This window comes from Ruditapes philippinarum, unplaced genomic scaffold (genome assembly GCF_026571515.1).
Source record: "Ruditapes philippinarum isolate M1 unplaced genomic scaffold, ASM2657151v2 ctg340_1_1_1_1, whole genome shotgun sequence".
Lineage (NCBI taxonomy): Eukaryota > Metazoa > Mollusca > Bivalvia > Venerida > Veneridae > Ruditapes > Ruditapes philippinarum.
In genome coordinates, this window is record NW_026859220.1 from 243238 (window position 1) to 270219 (window position 26982).

A 26982-nucleotide genomic window follows, 5' to 3' on the forward strand; every position below is an offset into this window, starting at 1 on the left:
AAGATATATTCAGTGTACAAATATAGTAACTACCGCCCAGGGAATGATGCGCATCACGCCCATAAAGAATTGGCCTGCTTGTCAGTTATTTATGGGGAGGGGGGGGGGGTGCCACTCCTGGTCCGTGCATTATTCCAGGCACATCCAAATATTTTTATTTCTATGCATAGATTAGAAAAATAATTACTTTCCATTGACACCTCGATTTACTGCTATTACAAATAAACCCATAATTTTACTTTAATTACAAAAAATTGGCAGCTAAACAATATTTAAACCTCCGTATTCTGAAAGTTCATTTGAAAATAATTCAGTGGCAGGCACATATTCGATATCCATATAACATAATGGTGTATCCATATAACATATGGTGTATCCATATAGTATATGGTGTTTACATATAACATACGGTGTATCCATATAGCATATGGTGTATCTATATAACATATGGTGTATCCATATAACATATGGTGTATCCATATAAAATTGAGCAACAGAAAAAATTACTTATGACTTTAATATAGAGCCTGTTTGCGGCAAATTGTTAGACTGTGGTGGGTGGAAATATTATACATTAAGGTCGGAATATCGAATTACTTTCTATAAACTGGATTCATTTGAGCTCTTTTTCTACAGAAACATTCATAAGATATTGAATTAATTTTTTTTCTTGATATAATCAAGTTAACGACCGAAAATACCTTTTTTCGCATCACATGGAATAAAAAAAGTCATATGAGCAGAGACAAAAAAATAACAACATGTTCTTATCCCACTCAGAGGTTAGATGATTTAAATGTTCAAGAGATGGATAGTACATAAATATTAATAAAATATATGTTTGTGAGTAACAGTGCAAGATTTATATCATCCCGAGGAAAGTACTGTACTGTACCACTTCGGATAACAGTGTTTTTACGGGGTTGATATTTTTGCTGTTACTCACAAACCAATGTAATACTTACTTTATTACCTCGAACAAATTCTTAGTTGGGACATTGTTTCTCAGATTTTCACTTATAGTAGTATAAAATATTTAGTCACGTGGTACAGTTAAATTATTCACGAAACATGTGAATTGGCCCAGCAAATTAGTAAAATATAAAGATTGCAATAAAACAAAACTAATAACATTACACGCAAGCATGATACTTATTCATTCTAAATATGGTCTAAAATTTTATTTAAATTCATTTCTGGAAGGAGTAAAATACGAAATAAAAACACCTATGTTGAATATTTCACGTGTTTTCGTCATTTTCGCCATATCTTTCAACTGGAAAAAATATGAAGGCATTTTCCCGACACTTAGATATTTCACACATACTTTACTTCAATATCAACTAATTGGCACACGAAATTTCAAGGTGTCGAAATCGTGCCTTCATTCTTAATTTTTATGTAATATACTTGGCCGATGGTCAAAGTTACGAGTGACTCGGGTCGAATTACAAGCTTTTGTTTGCAGGCTTTTCTTTCATTGATTGCTATTGTATTTGTAAATTTTATTTGAATGAAATAAAACAAATGACAGTAGCTAGAACTAACATGCATTAATGATATTTTCATTACTCACTCGCATGAATTTTGAAGTTTGACAATTGAATTCCGTGTAAACTTGTTATGCGTTAGAAGTGTAGTCTACACGACGCAAGGGGCGCTACTCTTACTGACAGTACTTTGTTATAAACAACGTGCACATTTTCATTGTTATATGCGGCAATTTGTTGAATTACTTGACATACGTAGACATGTAAAGGTATGTTGAACATATTCTCTATAAAATTCATGTTTCTTTTTCTTTCGCTGTGCCATTTTAATTAGATTTTCGCCATTAAAAGTGTTGATCTGCTTGAACTTGCAGACGATAAGCCTAATTCTTGTCCGTTAAATATGACTTGGTATAAAACCACGAAATAATGTTATACAGCCGGAATAGATATTTGTGATCAAATAACAATCTATGAAATACATTATCGCCTGTAAAATAAATTATACAGGTGAATTAATTTCAACTAAACACGGTAGAATAATTATATAGTTATAATTATCTCTTATAGGTTAACGAAATCCTTCATGGCGCAGTGGTTGTAACGGTGGCGTAGCGAGTGAGAGGATCAGAGTTCAAAACCTCGATCGAGGTACATTTTTTTTTCTTTTTTTTATTCCTCATTGTTGTCATACTAGATTTAATATTTTAAGGCTCCTATTCAAAAAATATTTTCATAATTTCTACAAACGAAATGGTGTTGGTAAACTAGTAACCAAAGAAATACTAGATCTACAATCAATTATTTTTAACTTATCTTTTTTAATTGATAATGGAGAAATTTTTAATATAGTTCTTTTTCATTAAACTAGATGTATCAATTGACACTGAATTTATTTAATTAAATCCTATAATGTTTATATTCTATTCTAGGATGGCTCCAACTCCATGCGTTTTGTGCGGGAAAAGACTAAAGATACATCAAAGGAGGCCTGTGAATCCACATCTAATAAGATATCTTAGAAAAACCTTCATGCTTGAAACTACAAAATCTGACTACATATGTGGAAAATGTAGCCGACCGGCATATCCTTCTCAGCATAACCAAAGACCCATCATATCAGCATGTCCTGTTCCTGTTACAGCAGAAAAGAATGATATTCAACAATTGCCAAGTCCACCATCGGTTTCTTTGAGCTTAAAACAATTTCAAAAAGTCATTCATACTGTTTCATTTGTAAGAAAGTAGGATCTAAATTAATTGTTGTTCCATCAAAACTTAGAACAGAAACACTTGTGAAGCATAATATCCTCATAACAGCTGACAGTAGGTGTTGCCCTGCTCACCTGAATATTAGTCGTGAGGGGGTTTTCAAGCAAATGCTTTAGATAACGTTAAAACATTAGAGTCTGTTTTATTAAACCGGACTACAATTGTGAATGTTATAAATAATGTCAGACAGTGTATACTCAATTCATCGTCTAAAAGAATGTCATTTTTCAAATGAAGATTTGTGCAATCTTACAGGTTTGAACAAAGACCAGTTCTTAGATTTAAGCTCTATTACTGAAGAGCATGTTAGAAATACGCCAGTTAGAAGCCACATTACTACACTGGGTATATTTATGTTTAAACTTAAGTCTGGATTATCAAACAAAATTCTTTCAACACTTTTTGATGTATCTAAATCAAGCATAAGAAGAGCAGTACATACAATCAGAAAAGTGCTTGTTTCTGAACTTGTTCCTAAATATCTTGGCTTCCAGCACATATCAAGAGAAGAAATTATAAAAAGCCATACTCGTTCCCTATCACAGTCACTACTTGCAGAAAATGCCAGCCAAGCTATAATTGTTTTAGATGGAACATACATATATATTAGAAAAAGTACAAACTTCAAATTCCAAAGACGTTCTTATAGTGTACATAAAGGGCGGCCACTTGTTAAACCTATGGTAATAGTCAGCACCACTGGATACTTTATTTCCGTATTAGGACCATATCTTGTAGATTCTAAAAATAGTGATTCAGGAATTTTAAACCATGCAGTAAGGAATAACATAGAGGAAATCAAAAATTGGGCTCAGCCAAATGATATATTTGTTGTAGACCGTGGATTTCGTGACTCCCTGCAAGTGCTGGAGGAGATGGGAATAAAAGCACAAATGCCAAAGTTCATGCCGAAGGGTGCCAAACAATTAACAACCATGGACGCTAACCACAGTCGGTTAGTAACAAAGGTATATATGATTTATCGTTTACCACATTATTTTCTTAAATGAACTTAAAGGGACTCCACTGAGTTTTTTTGACATGATTGGACTGAAAATATTTTTTTCCAGATAAATGTACCATTTGATATAGGTGTAGACCCCGAATCTTTGTGCAACCGTTCAGATCATTCGCTCACTTGATTTTTCCATAATAATTATTCAAATTGTAAAAAAATGACCCAAAATGAAAAGCGTTTAAACGCTTTCACTCAAATTAGACTAAGAAAAGCATAAAACTACAATTTTCGATTTATTTTAAAGTATATTTCTTAACTATCTTTGCATATATTTCTGTTTAAAGCGCCCCAGTTAATTTATGTAAGAAATTCTAATGTTATGTTTTAGGCTTTTAAACCTCAGTGGAGTCCCTTTAACTGTCAAAGTCTGATCATTAAATTTTGCTTATATTTTCTTTAATTATTTTATCTTAGATTATTTATCGGAACTATTCATACTTGAACAAAATAACAAGTGTGACTAGACAGACATGTAAAAAAAAGGAATACCCTTTTTTTCTTTTTTAGATTTGTTTTAACTGTTTTTTTGCCATTAGAAAAAGTAAAAAAGTCGAGCGTTGCCCCCCGCTCTGCGGTGGCTCTTTTTATGATATCCAACTTTCTTTAGAATAAATACACCAATTCAATTGATTTGCAGTTTTTTATCACATATGTGTTTTTAATAATTGATATATATTTTTTTGTTTTTCTAGGTCAGATGGGAAGTTGAAGCATCAAATGCTCGAATAAAGAGATGGAAGTATCTTGACCATGTATTGCCTACCAATCAAGTTCCGTACATTGGTGATTATGTCCGCATTATTTGTGCCACATGTAACAAATACCTTTCACCTCTAAATGCAACCAAAGATTTGATGGATGACACACTTGTAGCAGAGAGAATGAGAGATAAAATCCAGAATGTTAACCACTTACAATCGTATGTTCAAGAAAATGAACTGTATAAGCGAAATATTTCAAAATGGCAAGCAGTGCAAGAAATTGACAATTTCCCCTCCATAGATGATTTTACTCTTAGTCTTTTGACTCTTGGTACCTACCAAATGAAACTTTGCCAGTCATATGCACAAGAGTACCTTGATGGAGATTGTGATATTTTGGTGTATAAAGAATCAAAAGACTTGTTGAGGGTAAGGCTTCAAAGTCGTCATGTATCGTCCAAGTCTTATTTTGTTTGGATTCAGTATGATTCAGACCATGTCAAGGCTTGGTACTGCCAGTGCAAGGCTGGTGCACGGACAGTTGGAACATGTTCACATGTGGCTGCGGTGATTTGGTATCTAGGCACATCTAGGCAGCAGTCTGACAGGTACGGAGTACAAGACTGGACTCAATACCTTGATGATGCTGCCGAGATGCCGCAGCCAATAGATTCATCTGACTCGGAAGACAGTATTGTAGAGGAATAATAAGTAAAGGGAATCATATCAGTAATATTGTTTCATTTAATTAAGTCTGCAAGTGAAAGGTTATGAAGTTCTTTGTTGATAAAAAGGCACCATGTTTGTTTCTCATTTCTGTTTTATTTGGCGTCATTTGATCACAATACGACATTCCTTCCTAAAGATCGTCTACGTTTCTATGACGTTTGTATAGTATATAGTATGATATCATTAGGTCACATGTCCACACGTGTCATATTTCATTTGACAAACGCCTGCAAGTTTATAGTTTACATTTACTATTAATTTGACGTCATTTTGTCACACTTTTAAGATATTGCTTAACTGTTAAGCTTCTTCTTTTATATTCCCTTTTTCCTTCAATAGATGTAGTAGGACACACGCGTTAACTTTTGTATGACATGTTCCGCTTTTTGTATTTTTATGTTTTGTTATGAGATATTATAATATTGTATTGTTATGATACAATAAATGACTTATTGTTATCAATTTTGTTACATATCTGTTATGTTAAGGCTTATTGATAGATCTAGTAGATCTAGGGCAAAAAGAAGAATACAGAAAAAAATAATAAAGAAAGAAAGGTAAACTTCATGAATGCTTTACTTCTTTATTTCAACAACATGATACAGACTAGAGCTTACTGTAAAATTATACAAGTTTTGTTATCTGCCGGCCGTCAAGCACTGGATAATGCAAGAATAAAAACTGCTATAATAACATAATAAAGATCTAAAACTTTAAACTACATATATTAATGATCATAATACATGATATTTCAATTTCTTATAGTTTCAAACATATATCTATATAAAAAATAGATATATTCAGTGTACACAATATAGTAACTACCGCTCAAGAAATGATACGCATCACGCCCATAAAGAATCGGCCTGCTTGTAAGTTTTTGTGGGTGGGGGCGGGGGGGGGGGTGGCTGTTGCGGTGACGGAACAGTTTGTCTTTACGTTTCACTAACACAGTCGGTATCGTAATGCGTTTTTCTGCTTTATTACTGATGCAGTAAGACCTTCGGTGCCACTCCCGGTCCGTGCACATCCAAATATTTTTGTTTCTATGCAAAGATTAGAAAAATAAATACTTTCCATTGACAACTCGAATTACTGCTATTATAAAAACCCTTTGTTTTACTTAAATTACAAAACATTAGCGGCTAAATAATATTCAAATCTCTGTATTCTTAAAGTTCTTCATTTGGAAATAACGCAGTGGTACATATAAATATGGGATATCCATATAACATAATGGTGTACCCATATAACATATGTAACATCCATATAAAATTGAGCAACAGAAAAAATACTTGTTACGTGAATATATATAATCCGAGAGCCTGTTTGCAACAAATGATTCTACTAATGTGACCATTGGAAACCGTGCCAACTGATCACGATCCGCACTGTCTGCTATTCAGTCAGTACTACAACTAGGGCTGATACAATACAATGCAGGTCTTTGCTTTAAATGTTATATAATTCAAACTAACGGATTCAAATTAACGTCATCACGAATCGGAAGTTGTTCCGCAAATCTTTGCGAATTACAAGTATAAGAAAATAATAAAGATTCTTTTAAAAGCTTCACACAAAAGAAAATGGTCTCTCATTTTGAGATTATTTACTTTATTTTTTTTTTGTTCATCTTTAAAACTGAATACGTCCATTGAGAACAAGTTAGCATGGTAGAGGTTTATAACATATTGAATTAAAACTTAATTTAAACTTCTTTATTTTAGCTTTATTGTGAATCGATATGTTGTAATTCATCTCTTCTTAGACAATGCCTGTAACTAACCGAAAATGATGTTATAACAGGAAGGTACATTTAGTTGTGATCTGACTTAGATTCGAACCTACGAACCCTTTGGTTGAAAGAAAGACACTTTTGTCGCTAGAATAATGCTCTCGAAATACAGAAAGTTGCGTTGACTTTGTTTAATATCATCTGACAAATTAGATAGGCAATTGTGATTTTTAGAAAAAAATACACACAAGCAGCAAAGTTATCTTATTTAACGACTTTTTTATTGTTAGACTGTGGTGGAAATATTAGGTTAGAATATCGAATTACGTTCTATAAAGTGAATTTATTTGAGCTCTTTTTCTACATAAACATTAATAAGATATTCAACTGAATTTTTTTCTTGGTATATTCAAGTTAACATGGATAGAAAAGTCATATGAGCAGAGTAAAAAAAACAACACCAATATGTTCTTCGCCCACTCAGATGTTAGATGATTTAAATGTTCAAGAGTTAGAAAGTACATATGAGCCGCCTCACGACAAAACCAACATAGTGCGTTTGCGACCAGCATGGATCCAGACCAGCCTGCGCATCCGCGCAGTCTGATCAGGATCCATGCTGTTCGCTTACCAACATTATTACAAGTAGAGAAACTGATAGCGAACGGCATGGATCCAGATCAGACTGTGCGGACGCGCAGGCTGGTCTGGACCCATGCTCGTCGCAAACGCACTATGTTGGTTTTGTCAAGACGCGGCTCATATATATTAATAAAATGTCTGTTTGTGACTAACAGTGCAAGATTTATATCATCCCGAGGAAAATACTGTAACTCCTCGGGTAACATTATTTTACGGGGTGATATTTTTGCTGTTACTCACAATCCTATGTGTCATTTATTTTATTACGTCGAACAATTACTTAATTGGGACATTGTTTCTATAGGTTTTTTATTTTTTAGATTTTCATTGTGAAAAGTACCTATATAACAGTACAAAATTTTTAGTCACGTGGTACCCTTGAAATTATTCCAATTGGCCTCCTATTGGCCTATTGGATATCAACATTACAAAAAATAGTTAGGAGTAAAAGTATCAAATATAGAATGAGTGTAGGTCACATACAGTATTTATATGACGAGTTGCATAACATTGCATTTAATTGCGTAATACTATTCTAACATGGTCAATAAATTTAGGGATTATTTTATTCTATATTTCCCTTTAGAACCCAATCTTTAAATGTTTAAGATAAGAAATAGTAGACAAGACTCCGGGTCTTATAGCATTACTGTGTCCTGTAAGACAGACGGAAAGACGTGACTGTTCGGACACTGTAATGCTATGGAGCACTTTGTCATGTGAACTATGCCACGCCAGCTATTCTTGCATAAAATCTGCGCACGCAAGAATATATTTAAGGAGTAGAAAACATGCAATAACGAGGCGTGAGCCATTTTTGCATGCCTGTTCTTTAATTATGCTTGACACAAGGCACAATGTATAAAAAGCTGATTTAAATAACGGTTATGTCATCATTAAAACATAACTGTAAAATGCTATTGCATTTGCACGTAAAAAGCATGACAAACAGGTTCCTTTATAAGAAAAGCAAATTACGAAAAATCAGACGTATATTTCTATGCACAAATAACGCTTATGCACCTTTTAAATACATCTTCGGCTCGCACTTTTGCTGATGTTAATGTACGTACAAAGTATATTTATTCCTCTTTTATGATACAAAATGTATTCTGAACTGATTATAAAAAATAAAAATTTTATCATCTCCTCTACAATATGAAACGGCATCTTATTAATAATTTAATATGCCTTTAATCCCAAAGAATTGCTTTTAATTTCTAAAAAACCATATAGTTTTGATGTCCCATTATAGTTTCTAAAAAGAAACTAATTGGACAATAACCTGAACAAGCTTTTGCTTCTGTTTTCATAGCAATTGATTTATTATTTTGTATGTAAGTCAAAGTACCACTTTGTTTACATTTTGTTACTTTTATGACAAATAAGTTTACATTCAGCACTCCAGTCTTCAGATGATAAGCATGTAAAATGCTCTAAAACCGTTATTCAAACATTATAAAACTCATGTCTGCCATTTCTGCAGAAATAAAAACTTTTTATATTTTTTTCTGAGACTTAATGTGCCTTTAATCATTATTTTAAGAAACAGTTCCGCCAGATCTTATATCGTTGTGAATGGTAGGATTAATATCTGCATATAAACGGTAATTTCCAGTTGTTTGACCTCTGGTTGGGTTGAAGCCAATAATAGCAAGGATCGGAACAAATGGCACCACAGCTTGTGGTACAACATTTCTTTAATCCTAAGCAGTCTGAGTCGACATCACACTCACGTTGGCACGAGCCAGTCACGTGACTCAGTCGCCGTGCACACGTGCCGGGCTTTCTGGTAGCATCTACAAAACAATAACAAACATGAGTACTCAGTATAAAAAATGAGTAAGGCTTAAATTATTTTCGAGTACCGTCCGATTAGCTTGCAGAGCGTCGGACTTTGAATCGGGCAATCTTGGTCGGATTCCCGGACGGTGCAGGTCCCTTTCGTTCTGACTAATCAATGAAATCATTTCTACAATCAATCGCACTGTACCTTTGTTCTTGCATGTTAATTGTATCAGATCCTTGTGTGATGGCTACTAGTACTGGTGAATGCCTTCATAGCCTGCCAAAAACGATGCGATGGCTGATCTATGCTCTGGTAAGTTCAGTATGGCCTACTGCCTTATTCCAGAGTGAAAAAACCTATCATCTTTACAACTTAAATTGGAAGAACTCGTTACCAAACCAATGTACTTGTGTATGGTTGCTGATTTGGTACACTTTACGCATTGCGTTGTCGATAGCGACAACACAACCTATATCGCTATCGCCTTTTCGTCTTGTCGCGCTGTCGCACCGTCGTCTTGACGTCCTGTCGCTAGCAAAGCACACGCGTAGTCGTTCGGCGCGTCATCAGAATGTCGCCATTTCGCTTCGCTTATATTATATGCAAATAGCCAATCCTTTGATTTAATCGAGCGACAATGTGATATCGAGACAACATGCCGCACGACAACGCACTGTTCTGGTGTGCTTCGTAAGCGCCATTCGCGCTTTGTCGACGCACACAAGTGTACCAAATCAGCCACCAAAAAGGCATAGATAGCGAAAATACTTAACTGTAATAGTTTCGTTCATTGTCGCTTTTGAGTTAATCATACAACTAGCTGAAAATTGTTAGCATGCTGGCGACCAATGTGGCCATACCACGTGACTTTTCGGGTACGGTACACGCACCGATTCAGGTATGATTTTGTTATTAATAACTTTGCTGTTACGTAACCGATTTTGATCAGATAAGGCGCAGAGTACCAGTAATTATATCAGCTACCCACTGTAAATCAAAGTTTTGAACACCTGAATGGTTTCTGAAAACATTCGTGTACAGTTGGGGTCCAGCTGCAGGTAGCAATACACACTCATTGTCACAAAAAGCGATTTCAAGTAAGTCGTCCGTTCTTTTTTACTGTTTCTTAGAAAAATGAATGCATAATCTTATAGATTTAAAATGTCCAATGTATCCTGTATCCAGGATCCAATGCAGTGATGTTTTAGAATATTTTCTTAAAGTTATATTGAAATGACACGGAACACACTATTATTTTTAAAAGTACTATACACACAAAATTTTGGTATGTGAGAAGTTAGCAGTGAACAGTGAGCTAAGCAAAAAGGCATTTCAATTTATATAGGGAAGGTAATGATCTGCTGTAATGCCCAGCTGTTTTGGGCATCTAGCAGGGCATTCCTAAATATAGTGTAAAAATGCTCTGCTACAATACTCAGCTGTCTTGGCAATCTAGCAGAGCATTCCTAGCTTTAGTAAAAAAATGCTCTGCTGGAACGCTCAGCTGGCTAGGCAATCAAGCAGGGCATTACTAAATATAGTGTAAAAATGCTCTGCTGGAATGCTAAGCTGGCTAGGCAATCTAGCAGGACATTACTAAATATAGTGTACAAATGCTATTCTGGAATGCTAAGCTGGCTAGGTAATCTAGCAGGGCATTTAAAAATGCTCTGCTGGAATGCTAAGCTGGCTAGGTAATCTAGCAGGGCATTCCTAAATATAGTGAAAAAATGCTCTGCTGGAATGCTAAGCTGGCTAGGCAATCTAGCAGAGCATTACTAAATACAGTGTTAAAATGCTCTGCTGGAATGCTTAGCTGGGTAGGCAATCTAGCAGGACATAACTAAATACAGTGTAAAAATGCTCTGCTGGAATGCTAAGCTGGGTAGGCAATCTAGCAGGACATTACTAAATATATTGAACAAATGCTTTTCTGGAATGCTAAGCTGGGAAGGCAATCTAGCAGGACATTACTAAATATAGTGTACAAATGCTATTCTGGAATGCTAAGCTGACTAGGCAATCTAGCAGGGCATTACTAAATATAGTGTAAAATGCTCTGCTAGAATGCTAAGCTTGCTAAGCAATCTAGCAGAGCATTACTTAATATAGTGTAAAAATGCTCTGCTGGAATGCTAAGCTGGGTAGGCAATCTAGCAGGACATTACTAAATACAGTGTAAAAATGCTCTGCTGGAATGCTAAGCTGGCGGCTAGGCAATCTAGCAGGACATTACTAAATACAATATAAAAATGCTCTGCTGGAATGCTAAGCTGGCTAGGCAATCTAGCAGAGCATTACCAAATATATTGAACAAATGCTTTTCTGGAATGCTAAGCTGGCTAGACAATCTAGCAGGACATTACTAAATATAGTGTACAAATGCTATTCTGGAATGCTAAGCTGGCTAGGCAATCTAGCAGGGCATTACTAAATATAGTGTAAAAATGCTCTGCTGGAATGCTAAGCTGGCTAGGCAATCTAGCAGAGCATTACTAAATATAGTGTAAAAATGCTCTGCTGGAATGCTAAGCTGGGTAGGCAATCTAGCAGGACATTACTAAATACAGTGTAAAAATGCTCTGCTGGAATGCTAAGCTGGCTAGGCAATTTAGTATAGCATTACTTAATATATTGAACAAATACTTTTCTGGAATGCTAAGCTGGTTAGGCAATCTAGGAGGGCATGACTAAATATAGTGTAAAAATGCTCTGCTTGAATGCTAAGCTGGCTAGGCAATCTAGCAGGGCACTTCTAAATATAGTGTAAAAATGCTCTGCTGGCATGCTAAGCTGGCTATGCAATCTAGCAGGGCATTCCTAAATATAGTGTAAAAATGCTCTGGTGGAATGCTAAGCTGCTAGGCAATCTAGCAGAGCATTACGAAATATAGTGTAAAAATGCTCTGGTGGAATGCTAAGCTGGCTAGGCAATCTAGCAGGGCATTACTAAATAAAGTGTTTAAATGCTCTGCAGGAATGCTCAGCTGGCTAGGCACTATAGCAGAGCATTCCTTAATATAGTGAAAAAATGCTCTGGTGGGAATGCTCAGCTGGTTAGGCAATCTAGCAGGGCATTACTAAATATGGTGTAAAAATGCTCTGGTGGAATGCTAATCTGGCTAGGCAATCTAGCAAGGCATGCCGAAATATAGTTAAAAAATGCTCTGGTGGAATGCTCAGTTGGCAGACTGATTTTGAGTTCCAGGATTTATTGTTGCCAAAGTTTTATTGACATTTTCGACTTCTAGGCAATTCTGAGGCACTCGCATACTTTCAGGAATTGTCGGTGTAAATAGAAATAATGATATTTTTGACTTCTAAGGAACTTTTAGAGACTATTTTATTGTCCTGCGACTTTTTGAAGGACACTCGTAGACTTTCAGGAATTTTGGTGCCAATGCTGATAATGACAATTAAGACTTCTAGGGACCCTCAAGATTCCATTTTGGTCGTCTGCGATTGATTCTTGGACACTCGCAGACTTTCAGGAATGGTTGGTGCCAATGGAAATATTCATATTTTGGTTGGTGCCAATGGAAATATTTATATTTTTGACTTCTAGGGACCTTTTAGAGTCCACTTCATTGGCCTGCAGCGTATTGTTGGACACTCGCAGACTTTCAGGAAAGTTTGGTGCCAATAGAGATGATGTCCATTTTTATGGTCTGCGATTGAATCTGGGACATCCGCAGACTTTCAGAAATCTCTGGTGCAAATGGAAATTATGACATTTTTGACTTCTAGCGACCCCCCAGAGTTCATTTCGCTGGTCTGCGACTGATTTTGGGACACTTGCAGATTTTCAGGAATTTTGATGCCAATGGAGATAATGACATTTCTGACTTTAAGGGAACCGCCAGAGTACATTTCTTGGGTCTGCGACTGATGCCTTGAGACTCGCAGACTTTCAGGATGTTTAGTGCCATTGCAGATCATGACTTTTTACTTTTAAGGACCCCTTAGTCATAAGCAGAGCATTTTTACCCTTAAATGTCATTATCTGCATTAGCACCAAAAATTCCTGAAAGTCTGCAAGTGCCCTATAATCAGTCGCAGACCAACGAAAAAGACTCTGGATGATTAAAAATGACATATATTGTTATTATCTCTATTGGCACCAACAATTCCTGAAAGTCTGTGACTGTCCAAGATTAAGTCGCAGACCAAAAAAATGGACCCTTGATGGTCCCTAGAAGTAAAAAATGTCATTATCTGCCTTGACATCAAAAATTCCTGAAAGTCTGTGAGTGTCTCAGGATCAGTCGCAGACCTAAAAAAAAATGGATTCAGAAAGGTCCCAATAAGGCAGAAATATCATTTTTTTTGCTTTCACACCAAAATTCCTGAAAGTCTGCAAGTGACTCAGAATCAGTCGCAGACCAACGAAATATATTCAGGAGGGTCCTTTCGAAGTAAAACTGTCATTATCTCCATTGGCACCGACAATTTCTGAAAGTCTGCGAGTGTTCCAGAAACATTCGCAGACCAACGAAATGGACTCAGGATGGTCCTATAAATTCACAAATGTCATTATGTGCATTAACACCAAAAAATCCTGAAAGTCTGCGATCGTCCAAGAATCAGTCGGAGACCAAAAAAATACAAATGTAGACACTTTAGGGTCCCGTAGAAGTAAAAAATGTCATTATCTGCATTGGCACTAAATATTTCAGAAAGTCTACGAGTGCCAAATAATCAGTTGCAGACCAACGAAATTTATACTTTATTTAAGAATGCCCTGCTAGTTTGTCTAGACAGCTCAGCATTCCGGCAGAACATTTTACACTAATTTTCAGATGCTTTGCTGGATTGCCTAGCCAGCTGAGCATTTTAACACTATATTTAGGAATGCCCTGCTAGATTACTTAGCTAGCTGAGCATACCAGCAGAGCATTTTTCGCACTATATTTTGGAACGCTCTGCTAGATTGCTTAGCCAGCTGAGCTTGCCAGCAGAGCATTTTTACACTATATTTAGGAATGCTCAGGATTGCTTAGCCAGCTGAGCATTTTTAACTTTATTTAGGAATGCCCTTCTAGATTGCCTAGCCAGCTGAGCAATTTAGCGCAGCATTTTTACACTATATTTTGGAATGTCCCGCTAGATTGCTTAGCCAGCTGAGCATATCAGCTAAGCATTTTTACACTATATTTACCAACCCTATAACAAGTAGAGAGACTGATAGCGAACAGCATGGATCCTGATCAGACTGCGCGGATGCGCAGGCTGGTATGGATCCATGCTGGTTGCACACCCATTATGTTGGTTTTGTCGTGATGCGGCTCAAATGTCGTTTGAAAGTCAAACGACACAATTATTCCAACGTATGGAAATATAGAATATTTTTGCAAAGAAAAAAAATAATGTTATAAAAGATAGAATGTAACCACAGAAGAAAGCACATGTTACAATCACATCACAATCATGAAAAATAGATTCAAAACCGGCTTCACCTTCTTAGCAAAATTCATCCTTAATAACATTGATATACAAGATAATCAAAATGATTTCATTATGAAGGACGTTAAACATTGATATCTAAAGTGTATGTTAAAATTGTATTTTTTTTTAGTTAGATTTCAAATACATGTATCTACTTTTGTTTTCTCAAATGTTTACTGATGACGTCTTCCACATTAACTTAACTGTAATATGAACATGTTACAACAAAACTATTAATTGCAAAACATTTTTAATTGGATTGTGCGCGATATTCTATTAAAACGTTCTTTTGTTTTTAAGTAATCATGTGGACATCAAACTGTATGTATAATGATATCTTGTAAAACGGGCCATAAGACTCGCGTAGGGTTAATAAAATAAGTAAATTTGAAAAATAAATAAACACTCCCATAATAATTTAAAACAAAATTTCATATATTTTTCAGACTTATTTCAAATAGACTAAAATTTTGTGTGTACCGTACCTTTTAACATAGAGTGTGTTCAGTACCATTTCAATATGAAAATATGCTACAACATCACTTCATTCACGTGATACATTAAACAAAGTAAATCTGTAAGATTTAACATATTTTTCAAAAAGAACGGACGACTTGCTAGAAAACGCTTGTTGTGTACCGTTACCTCGTCCCGGCTATGAAAACAAAACTGTACTCGAATGTTTTCAAAAATCATTCAGGGTTTTTTCAAACGTTGATTTACTCTGGGTAGCTGATATAATTCCTGGTACATTGCGTCTTATCTGACCAAAATTGGTTGAGTAAGAGCAAAGTTATTGATGAAAAACCTACCTGAATCGGTGAAAAACCTGAGTGTACATTACCCGAAAAGTCACGTGGTATGGCCACATTGACACCAATGCAGACCAAGATCAGTGGCGTCATATCCTGTTCTGCACCGTTCGCGGTTCCATTCATTAAGATAACAAGCATGATATGGATTGATATAATACTTACTATTAATGGTTGTTCTACAGGTTCGACCACAATCATTCTCACAACACTTCTGATGTTGAGGACAGTCACTGTCTATTCTGCAGGAATTAATGCACGGGCCGGTTGGAGTGGAAGTAGGGCACCGCCCAGGTCTCTCAGTATTTGCAAGGCCCCACGCTGGAAGACCATTGGCTGCTTAATAAACAAATTTATATATATAAGAAACAGCAAACGAATAATTAACAAATATGAAATAAAATAGAAGAAATAAAAGCTTTTTCAACAAATAGATGATCATTTTCTATGTTCCGACATAATTGGCCTGTCTAAACAAATATGTATAGTTTTTTTATGTTCTAAAAAGAGTTGTTTTTTTAAATCTTTCTGGGTAACTACATTCATTTTTCCCTGACCACTATGAGTATAGAACCAACAACCATCTAACGAAAGGTCGGTGACTCTACCAAGAGTTGTTTTATTTGTAACAAATTAATAATGAGCCATATCAATGAACTTTGGAACCAAACGTATTTTGAGGTCTAATCCCAAAACAAATGTTGACCTCAAAGTGAGTTACACAGGTACATTTGAAATTATCAGACACACAAATGAATTTTGGTGATATTTTGGAGTAACGTTTTGCAGTTAATTCCAATGGGCGAAATGTATTAATCAAGTCGAATAACAAAAAAGTGTTGTGTTATTTTCTTTTTTTTTTCTTTTATTTTAAATAATTATGTTGGTTAAACCTAAGTATTGCATTTTGCAATTGATTGTTTTTATGTTAAGTTTTGTGTCTCAAAGAATCGAGGCCTAAAAGTAAGATATACATTGTACATGAATATGGTTGATATACATTGAGTGTAATACATTAGGTAACATAGTATTTGACTATTGCATCTGAATCACCAGTATGGGCCGATAAGTGTAGCGGTTGCGTATCACACACATTTTGCAAATTGCAATGTTCCTAATACCATAGGATTTGAAAACGACCCATTAAAATCTGGATTCTTCCTATGTCTAGTTATATGAAAGGTGTGTAACATTTCTTTATAATTTATTATAGTTTTCTCTCTGTTGAATGTTGTAGAAAAGACTTTCATTGAAAAGAATACCGTTGAGGCCATCTTTCAACCATTGCAATTAAAAATGAAACATTGAAGATGGATTCCAAGATTGATGCCAAATAATATAAATTCAATATACTGATCAAGATTATAAGTGCACATTTATATCAAATTCACGTATGTCTTGTGTTTTTCAACAATATTTATATTGAATTTCTCAGTCTTGCAATTTACAAGACAGAGTCCAAAATGGCCAAAGAATTTACAATACGTCATAACGAAACATATTAATGTATATTTAAGAATACTTTAAAGTTAACAATATTAGAACATGTAGTTACTTTCATAAAGTAACATGACTGATACCTGACAAACGTATAAAAGATTTCAAAACGGCAGGCTGTTACAGAATGGCAACCAGAAATACATATACTTTACAAGATTGCAATCAGAAAAACATTTACTCAACGGAACTTACTCATCCAGTGATCATGGTCATTCTGTATAGCTGTCCATTGATTTGCAAAATATATTTCTTCTAAAATTCTAAAGATATTTGACATTGTATACGTTTTCATAAGCGATGTCATGTGGTTCAAATATTTAAAAACAATGTAAATTGTGAAATGGACTTGAAATAAATTTACAGCAGTAGCCCTAAATTATGATGAATGCCATTTACAAGTAATTCAAACAGAAATGAATTGTTTGAAAAGATGCAATGAGATGATGTAAACTACAATACATCTATAATATTCCAATCAATTAATTAATAGCACCAAAACTTATCTCTAAATGGCTGTCGGAACAGAATGCTCTTCGAAACATGTGCTATTATAAGGGATATATTTACAATTAAAATAGTTTGTTACATCGTCACGATTTCGTGATATAATAAGATAAATAATAAAATTGATTAATTTGTATCACGATTAATTATTAACCGTCAAATACATTTTATTCAATATTTGCTACATCAGATTTTAAATGGTTAAGGCTTAGAAACATTATTTTTGAGTTATAAATATCAACCGTCATCCTAAACTCCATGTTAAGTATTTCAAGGTTTTCAGTTTAAAGAACTTAAGCATTGTAAGCATTTGTCATGCGCATTAGGGATCCAACCGCAAAATGAGGTAAACCTTACAGCACTAGATACGGTCAAAAACACCTTGGGGTCAAAGCTGAGAAATGAACCCCAAAGTGCGTTGATGCTACATGTCAACTCCATTTTACGTTAAATTGTTCTGAAGATGTCAACTGAGTACTGACTTATTGCCGATCCGCATCCTTGAAATATTAAAGGTGAAGTTTAAGATGACGGTCGATACATATATGTATATTTTTTTTTGTGCGGCCAAAATAATCTTATTAAGTGCCATCATTAATTCTGATGTAGAAATTATCAAAAACAAAATAAAATTAAATGTATTGAACAAATTTTATTGCTTATTATATGTAATATATATTTATGTTATATTTTTTTTTTCATGAATGTTACCACTTTAGATATCATATAAATTGTGACAAAATAACCAATCATTGAAATTGTAAATGGATTTCTCAAAATAAGAAATGCTTTAAAGAGACATTCAGTTCAGTTTTGTTTCCATATTGTTTGTTTGGGTTCAACAGAACAATGAAACATATCTGGTCATACCGCGCCGAATTGTTGGTGCTATAATGAGCCCCAAATGAAATATGATGGGGATGTAACAAATTGCAGTAAATATCATCCCATGGCACCTTATTTTCAAGCATTTCAACTTCTATTAAAAAGACACTGTAACAAATAAATAAGAAGTAACATTCATTAAAGGACTTCCCCTTTTAATTCATTTCAAGTCATTTCCATTTTCGATTTTTTTCTTAATTTTTAGACCACATGAAATAGCTCATGAAAATGTATACAATGTCGTCATTAAAATGTTAGAAGGAAATAGTTTGTAGAACAATTTATATCTAATAGAATTACCAAGATTGTTAATCTTTAAGTAAATGTACCGCGTTAAAAGTGCCCTTTTGAAATGTTACTAATCAGAGAGCACACTATTGTTATAAAAAACAACAACAACAACGGTTTCATGTTAAATGACACGCGTAAAAAAGATCATTTCAGAAATCGTGCAGTAAATATGAATACACTCTTATTCCTAAGATTAACACCTATTGTTTTTCAGTCACGATCATAAACAAACGTGCCTATATTTTCTTTTTCAGTTATACTACCAACTTAATTTATATAATATTCTATTCCGACTTTTAATGTTTCTTTACAAAGATTTGAAAAGTATGTTATTAGGTAGGTTAATAAATTATTTAACAATAGCCGGAGAAAAGAATCACTACCGAATGTCCACTGGATGTAGAACTAATATCGCCTTGTTTCAACAGTTTCCATTGATTTTGATATTGATATATAAATGTTTACAGATTGACATCCATTTCATTCGTTCACTGATTAAATTATAATTTTTAACAGTTTGAACAACTTGTTAAGAAGTTGTATGTCGCAACAAATTACAAGATGAACTAACTTTATTATTACTTTATTGTGAATAAATAGAGTTTCATGTGATCTAATCATTATTACGTCTTTCTTATTATCTTTCTTAATTTTGTTTGAAACATATTTAAAGAACTGAATGAGTGAGTTCGTCCGATTTTTTCTACAAAATCAATTATATACTACAATCACTGCGGTAAACCGTACCCCGGATATTGCTCGATATAATGAGGACTTTCATCCAATTTCGCGACTTTGAACGTGGAAAGAAGGTAAGTTCAGTGACGATATTTAGTCATTTTGAATTGGTTTGATATAAATTTTATAGCAAAACAGATACTTCGATAATTTCTCTAGTTACTGAAACCCCAAAAATGTTTAGTAATAGCTTTGAAATGTAATAAGGAGGTATAATTTGTCTCTTTGCTCACGTGATAAATGAGCTCGGATCAGTTAAATTTGATGTTTTTCTGCATATACTTCCTTAAAAGAAAAACTTGAATCGAGTGAAATGTGTTAATGATGATAATGCATATGTTTTAAATGTTCAATCAACAATAGAACCTCAGATGACAGTGCATTTTGAGAATAAATACACCTGTCAGTGTACCGAGTATTGCGTTGGAGTTGCCCGCTGGTGTCACGAGTATTGCCTTTAGTGTAACGAATATTGGTTATTAATATAGAGTAAATACAAGTAGTAAACACAGAGTATTTACCACATTTAATCTTAAATATATCTTATTGTGTATACTATATGTGCAGAATAGGCAGAGCTCGGAGGTACTTTACTGGAAACATCTGCAAGTAATCCAGATTTTCTGCTGATGAAAAATCTCAGTCAAACGTACCCAGCAATTTTCTGTGTTTACAAAGTTCTCGTTGCTATCGAAGGAACAACCTTTCCAGACTTTGTTAATAATTATTGCATATCTTACTTTAAATAGTAAGAAATGCATCCAAAGTGCATGTATGCTGCCTCAAGATTTTCAATAATAGACGGTATTGAGGAAGTGTGTCACGGTTCAAAACTGTTCACTAATTCCCGGGACCCTTGGAATACCGTACCGCGGCTCGAGATCTACCGACTGAGCTATCCCGCCGCTTTCTTATCATCATCCCGAAATAATGAACAGTTCTGAACCATGACATGTGCCAATATCTAATATCAACCGACTTCCTACTATGCCAAAAATCCATATAAAGGTAAATTTCGGTCATTTTGCACATGCACTCTAGCAACGGCAGACCGTCTGCACGTGAAAATTGTTACGTCATTAGCAACGAGTTACCGTATGTACACCTCAAAAACCGAATAATGGATTTTAATAAGATTATGATTAAGGACAGCAGATGCAATAAAAAGGTTATGTTCCTTATAACCTTTCACTTCATAAATGCGTGTTGTGAAGGCTTCACACCACACCCCTTTTGAGGCCTCAAATAGTGTAAAACCTCAATAAAGAGGTACATCAAGGGGGTGCCACAGGGGGGATGTGCCCCTTCTGTTAGGGAATTTGAAGTGGGGCAGTAGCCCCTCTAATCGCCGAGATTTTGGACTTGTGGGGCGGGGGTATAATGGCCTCAGATCGATTTAAAAGTGCCGTGTATTCAACGCCGAAAAGCCTTAACTTAAACTTTATCTCAATCAATTGAGAAGTTGCTGCACTTGAAATCAGTTTTTATGGGAAAAGAAAACAACGCAAAATAGAGATTTTTTTGCAATTTTAGACGTCCTCTCGTTGCCATGGTAACTGGAATTTGAAATTGAGCATGCTATTCCACAGGCTATGGTTCAGCCAACATTTGTGCCCAGCTTGATCAGTATTGAAGCATTTTTTTTATAGTTTCATAGCAGTTTGAACTTGTAACAGGAGGCTTAATTCAATGAAAACAGCCATTTTTCGCAATATCCTCATGCATTAAAATGTTAAGACGATACCGGCATACTTGGACGGCATAAGCCCGCGGGACAATATTTTACTAAGTGTGTCGATATGTTTCTTAAGGCAAACTTGCCCTGTAAAAACCTATAATTGATGTCATCTTAATTTGTTTTGTATTCTTCTTCTTTTCAGACACACATTTTCTTGAGACATGTATTTAAAGATTTTGATGGTTCTACCTGCTCCCGACCCTGCTTGCGACTCTGCACACATTTTATTTCACCCATAGTGTGACTTTCAATCAAATTGGAAATTAAATCTCTGTATTTGCCCGTAGAAAAAGAACAGTAATAACACTGAAAATGCATTGTTGAATCTGAAATATTTGAATAAATATCATATCAACTGTACATTATCAGCAAAATAAGATGGAATCGATAAACAGACGTAAAATAGACAAAAATAATAGACAAAAATATCGATTTTCCATACAAATGTGCTCATTCTGTTTTGCAATACACTGTACACTAAAATTGGGCTATTTTGCAATACTCTGTACACTTAAAATCAATACTCGGTACACTTTCTTGTATCTTTTTTGGCCTGTATCTTTTTGTACTTTCACAATTTTTGCCTGAATTTTGGACAAAGCATACTTGGATTGTGAATAAAAAAAATTGCTCGATTCAATTTTTTTTAAAATTGGTTATAAAATAACTACAGCATCGCGGTCAGTTTTTTCTAGTGAGCAGCGGATCGTTTAGGGGTAGTTTAATCAATTTCACAAATACCTGTAATACTTTTATGTCTTTTAGAGCTACAAAAATAACTCTAGATATATAAAACCCGTTTAGATAAATGAAATAGCCATTAGTTTGGAAAAAATCGTTGCTGAACTTACCTTCGTTCCCCGTTCAAAGTCGCGAAATGGGATGAAAGTCCTCATAATATTGAGCAATATCCGGGGTACGGTATATCGCAGTGACAATTTAAGAGAAAGAAATCTTTTTCAATAATAAAGGTAAAATTTAACTTTATAACTTTAAAAAATGAAGGACTATATCTACTCATTCTTTATCAGACAAAATATTATTGAAACAGTGAACGACTGAAACGGATGTCAATGTAGATATTAATACATTTTGTATATCAAAATCACTGAACAAACGGAAAAAGTCACTTAAAAGAATGGCAAGCAATATATAAATAGGCAAAGAAAAAAATCAGACATGCAGGCAGACAGACAGACAAACATGCTTACACGACACTGACTCAATAAGTGAATGATGACTATAGTGACGACGACGATGTTGATGTCTATACGAACTTTTAGAATGTCGTCCTCCAATCATCAACGATGCATGACCCTGTGGTTGCGGCGTAGTCACTACAAATAAACCATAAGCCTGTATATCTTGTGCAACAAAACGTATAAAACGCCATGAAACAAATACAAAAGCATTATCAGCCGTTTCAAAAAAAAGGCCCAATGTGATATATATGCCCCACATCTCTTCTTTAAATTTTGTTTATCAACATTGATGAGTCCTTAACTGTTGCATATTCAATGATTCTACAATAAGGAGCGTGTTATTTGAGGTCTTCCGTGTATAAAATCAGCCATTGCATAAAATGTCGCTTGTTGTAAGCCCAAACATTGTCTGTAGAAAACTTGAAAATTGTTAAACTTGAGAATGAAGCAAACACAAATTTTAGCACGTTTTCAAAGTTTAGAATTAATAGAAAAAAAAATAAAAAAAATATTCCTGCTTCTTAATTGCTCATCTTTAATTTAATCTTTTCTTGTGTAATACAACAAATAATTCATGTGTATTGAAACCTTTGCGGTGTCTTATAGACACATTTCGTCTATAAAATTAAAGAAAAATAAAACCACACACAGGGAAGTAACAAAACAAAAATGACACTACAAATAAGTATAAATTTCATCAGCTAATCTTATGATATTCAGGGCTCATAAATTGATTTGGCACAACAATTAAAAGCATACAAATAATATAAAGCAACGGAAATGAAATAAAATCTAGAAGCATTTGTTAAGATATAGTTAAACAGAAATGCACGCAACTTGGATTTATTCCCATATAATAATTTACATATTTAAACCTATGGTAGTATAATCTAAAAATATGTACGTTCAGATTTTGCATGTATAACAATGAATGCGAAAATTCCAAGTCTTGAATTTATTTCAAATAAATCTAATAAAATTAAGAGAAAACCAAAAGATCTAACCTTTAAAAAAAGAAAGAAAAAAAGGAAGCAACAGCAATACATGAACAGCGTACATAGATGGAAAGCACAATTTCGCTGTAAACTGATGTATGAAATACTACCAAAAAACTATATATAGAACAGAAAAGAACGCGCATCCGATGTCCACGTGACTTACTTGCACAGGTTGGAAATGAAGGACAAGGTGGGTAATCACACGTGCTTAATCTTAAGGCACATCGGTATCCTGGACCGCAGTTCAAATCCTGTAGGAAAAAATGGTCAAACTTTAAAAGTCAGTTATTAAGAAATTCGGTATTCATTAAAAGTCATTATGGATCCCAAGCACATTACTACAGGCGTAAAATATATTAATGAAGTCATGTTCAAAGAGCCACGTCCTCAGATGAACACTTCTGTTGTTAAAACAAGAAAATATAAGTGGGTCGGACTGTATTACAGTCTGGATGTTCATCACAGAGATGTAATGCCACCGAAAAAAGGTATTCATTTTCTACAAGAGGTAGGTACAGTTAATTTTCTTAAAATCGTACTTACGGACGGTGTTCGAAACAATTTCAATGGTAGTTTAAAACGATGTAATTTTCATTTAATAGTTGAAATGGGATGTTTATAATTATTTTTTAAAGAAGCTACGGACTGTTTTCATTTTCTTTAAGTGGCATTTACTAATGGCGTTTTTTTTACTTAAAGTAGTATTTACGGACGGTGTTTATTTCCTCAAAGTGATAGTTCCGACTGTGTTCATTTCCTAGTAATGTAAGTTACGACGGTGTTCATTTCCTAGTAATGTAAGTTACATAGATAGATAGATAGATAGATTTATTTCGGCAAAGGAAGCATATACATAGTTGACAATATAACATAGGATAAAATAATGAGCATTATTAAATACTATATCACATACGAGTAAAACTATGACATGCTCACCAAAACCAAGGATAACACAAAAAAGGGCAAAAAAGCTCTTATTTCCATTGTGGTCCTTTGTATTGGCGGCATGACATAGAGAGGCAAACCTTAATATAATCATGTTTAAAAATACTAATAAATCATAAAAATGTATATCACAGTCAAATCTTGAGTTAATGATACTCCTGTAACACGACGGTGTTCATTTCCTAGTAATGTAAGTTACCACGGTGTTCATTTCCTAGTTATGTCAGTTACGACTGTGTTCATTTCCTAGTAATGTAAGTTACGACTGTGTTCATTTCCTACTTATGTAAGTTACAACAGTGTTCATTTCCTAGTTATGTAAATTACGACTGTGCTCATTTCCTAGTAATGTTAGTAACGACGGTGTTCATTACCTAGTAATGTAAGTTACGACAGTGTTCATTTCCTAGTAATGTAAGTTGCGACGGTGTTCAGTTCCTAGTAATGTTATTTTCGACGGTGTTCATTTCCTAGTAATGTTAGTTACGACTGTGTTCATTTCCTAGAAATGTAAGTTACGACGGTGTTCATTTCTTTGTAATGTAAGTTACGACGGTGTTCATTTCCTAGTAATGTTATTTACGACGGTGTTCATTTCCTAGTAATGTTAGCTACGACGGTCTTCATTTGTTATAAGTGGTACTTACTGACTATCTACTTTTAGAACAAAAGTAGATATGTGATGTGTTTGTTTCCTAAAAGTGATTACAGGTAGTATTCATTTTCATTTTGGAAGTAGTTACAGACAATGCATGCTATATGCTATACGTGGCAAATCGTTTCAGACAGTTGTTCCCATCAACTTATACTGTATAAACAGTGCAACCAGTGCCTGATAAAAAGCTTTAATGCATTCTTTGGCTGATTAAGGAAGCTACAGGAAGTGTGTGACTCTAATTATACTTACACAGATTTGGGTTTTCACAAAGGCAAGACATCCGAGTAAAATCTGAAAATAAACAGAAGAAATATGTTTGGCTTGTTTATAAATATTGTTGGGTTTAATGTTCAAAATGATGAAACACTTGCGCGATATTCCCTTCATCTATATGAAGAAAATATTGTGATTTTTTTTCATAAATTATAATGCAAGTTATTAAAAGATATACATTTTGACAGTTTAAATGGTCAAGTGTAAACAGTTGTATGGTTAGACAAACAGCTAGACAAAAATGATAAAACTGCATACAGTGGTAAAAGGATTCTTTGGTAAGGCTTAAAAACACATTCTTGAATTTGCAACAGCCGTATAAATAGATAATATAGACCTTTTCACAATACGATATGTCCATAGAAACGGAAGTAGCATTCTGCGAAGGTCAAAAAGCATCAACAAAATATTTGATTTTATCAGTATTCGGTAACTTCCATTTGATTGAATCTAAATGATTAATCACCATACGTTTAGAATAGTTTATTTTGGTAAATAACTAACAATGGTGAAATTAAGTAATTAACTTAAAAACGCATAAATTCAGGGTTTTTCAGATTTGAAAGACCCTGAATGTCGCATTCGATTCTGACAAAAAAACTTCGTATACAAGCATAAGAATTAACCATGTCTTGCATTTAAGTGTTCTGAAATGCGTCGCTTGGATATGTCTTCAGTTAAGGTATGCTTGTGTCATCATTAAAGCACTGAACTTCTAAGGTAGTTGTCGTGAAAGCGAATTACATGGTTAATATTCTCTTTCTTTTCAAGTTATGTCACACGAAACACAGTAATTTTGGCATTAATAAAGCACATAAAACGTGGTTTGTTATGTATGATAGATGGTTTGATATGTATAATAGATATAAGAAAATATGCCGGACTTACTAATATAAAAGTGCATGTACAAAAGCCCTCTGGTTAAGGTATTAAAGTTTCATTAGACGACATTTTCATCAGTGACTTGAAATATATTACCCGTGTATTGCGTAATATTACACACTTGGTAGTTTACACTTCCTTTGATTACATTGATTGACGTGTCACACAAACATGGTCATGTGCACATGACCGGTTGTTTTTTTTTCAACTAGCATACAATATCATTCGACCGGGACATTTTAGTACCATAACAAATCTTACTACCCAATTTTGATAATCGTTATTAAAAAAAACTTACATATACATATCATGTCAATGTTTGGAATTAATTTTGTGAAGTGACAAATAGTGTGGGATGCATTTTCCTAGATTTTGAAAATGTGTTACGATAAACCGGATAAAAATGTGTTTTATTTGCTACCCATCTATGAAATGTTGTTAACTTCTCAAGATTTTGTAAAACAAATTAAATGTAAATATGTGACGGTTTGACATCACAGTCAAATCAGCCAGGCAAACTGAATACTAAAAACATGTTCTGACCTTATTTTCAGAATGATAATTAACTTAGATTTTATGTTATATAAACTTCTGTAGTTTTTGTATCAATTATTTCTATAGAAAGTAGATCATTTTTCACGATATTAAACATATTTCAAGTTTTTTTACAGCAATTATCTCAAGGACATTCAAGTCCGACGTGTCTCAAATGGGATTTTTAAAATAAATATCATC

The 26982-nt window shown here is 34.2% G+C and overlaps 2 protein-coding genes across 2 annotated transcripts; one reads left to right on the forward strand and one right to left on the reverse strand.

Moving 5' to 3' along the window:
* The first annotated feature begins 2941 nt into the window (after positions 1 to 2941).
* On the forward strand, positions 2942 to 5214 carry LOC132755673 (uncharacterized). Its single transcript, XM_060746566.1, has 2 exons — positions 2942 to 3730; positions 4473 to 5214. Exons 1-2 carry the CDS (start codon positions 2942 to 2944, stop codon positions 5187 to 5189), a joined length of 1506 nt encoding a protein of 501 aa, XP_060602549.1. The 3' UTR covers positions 5190 to 5214.
* A 3679-nt stretch (positions 5215 to 8893) lies between these two features.
* Positions 8894 to 25381, reverse strand: LOC132755674 (WAP four-disulfide core domain protein 5-like). Its single transcript, XM_060746568.1, has 5 exons — positions 25342 to 25381; positions 23653 to 23740; positions 22501 to 22626; positions 15799 to 15969; positions 8894 to 9386 (listed from the first exon to the last, which is right to left on the reverse strand). Coding segments are annotated over exons 2-5 (510 nt in total). The 5' UTR covers positions 23654 to 23740; positions 25342 to 25381; the 3' UTR covers positions 8894 to 9174.
* Positions 25382 to 26982: the final 1601 nt, after the last annotated feature.

Excerpts from the sequence above, each read along its gene's own strand:
- LOC132755674 (XM_060746568.1), bottom strand. Across the intron at positions 15,970-22,500 it reads ACTTATTGAGTCAGTGTCGT|CCAATGGTCTTCCAGCGTGG; the intron begins GTAAGCATGTTT and ends TTTATTAAGCAG. Across the intron at positions 9,387-15,798 it reads CTGTAGAACAACCATTAATA|ATGCTACCAGAAAGCCCGGC; the intron begins GTAAGTATTATA and ends ATTGTTTTGTAG.
- LOC132755673 (XM_060746566.1), top strand. The coding sequence starts at position 2,942 with ATGTCAGACAGTGTATACTCAATTCATCGTCTAAAAGAATGTCATTTT. Across the intron at positions 3,731-4,472 it reads ACAGTCGGTTAGTAACAAAG|GTCAGATGGGAAGTTGAAGC; the intron begins GTATATATGATT and ends TTGTTTTTCTAG.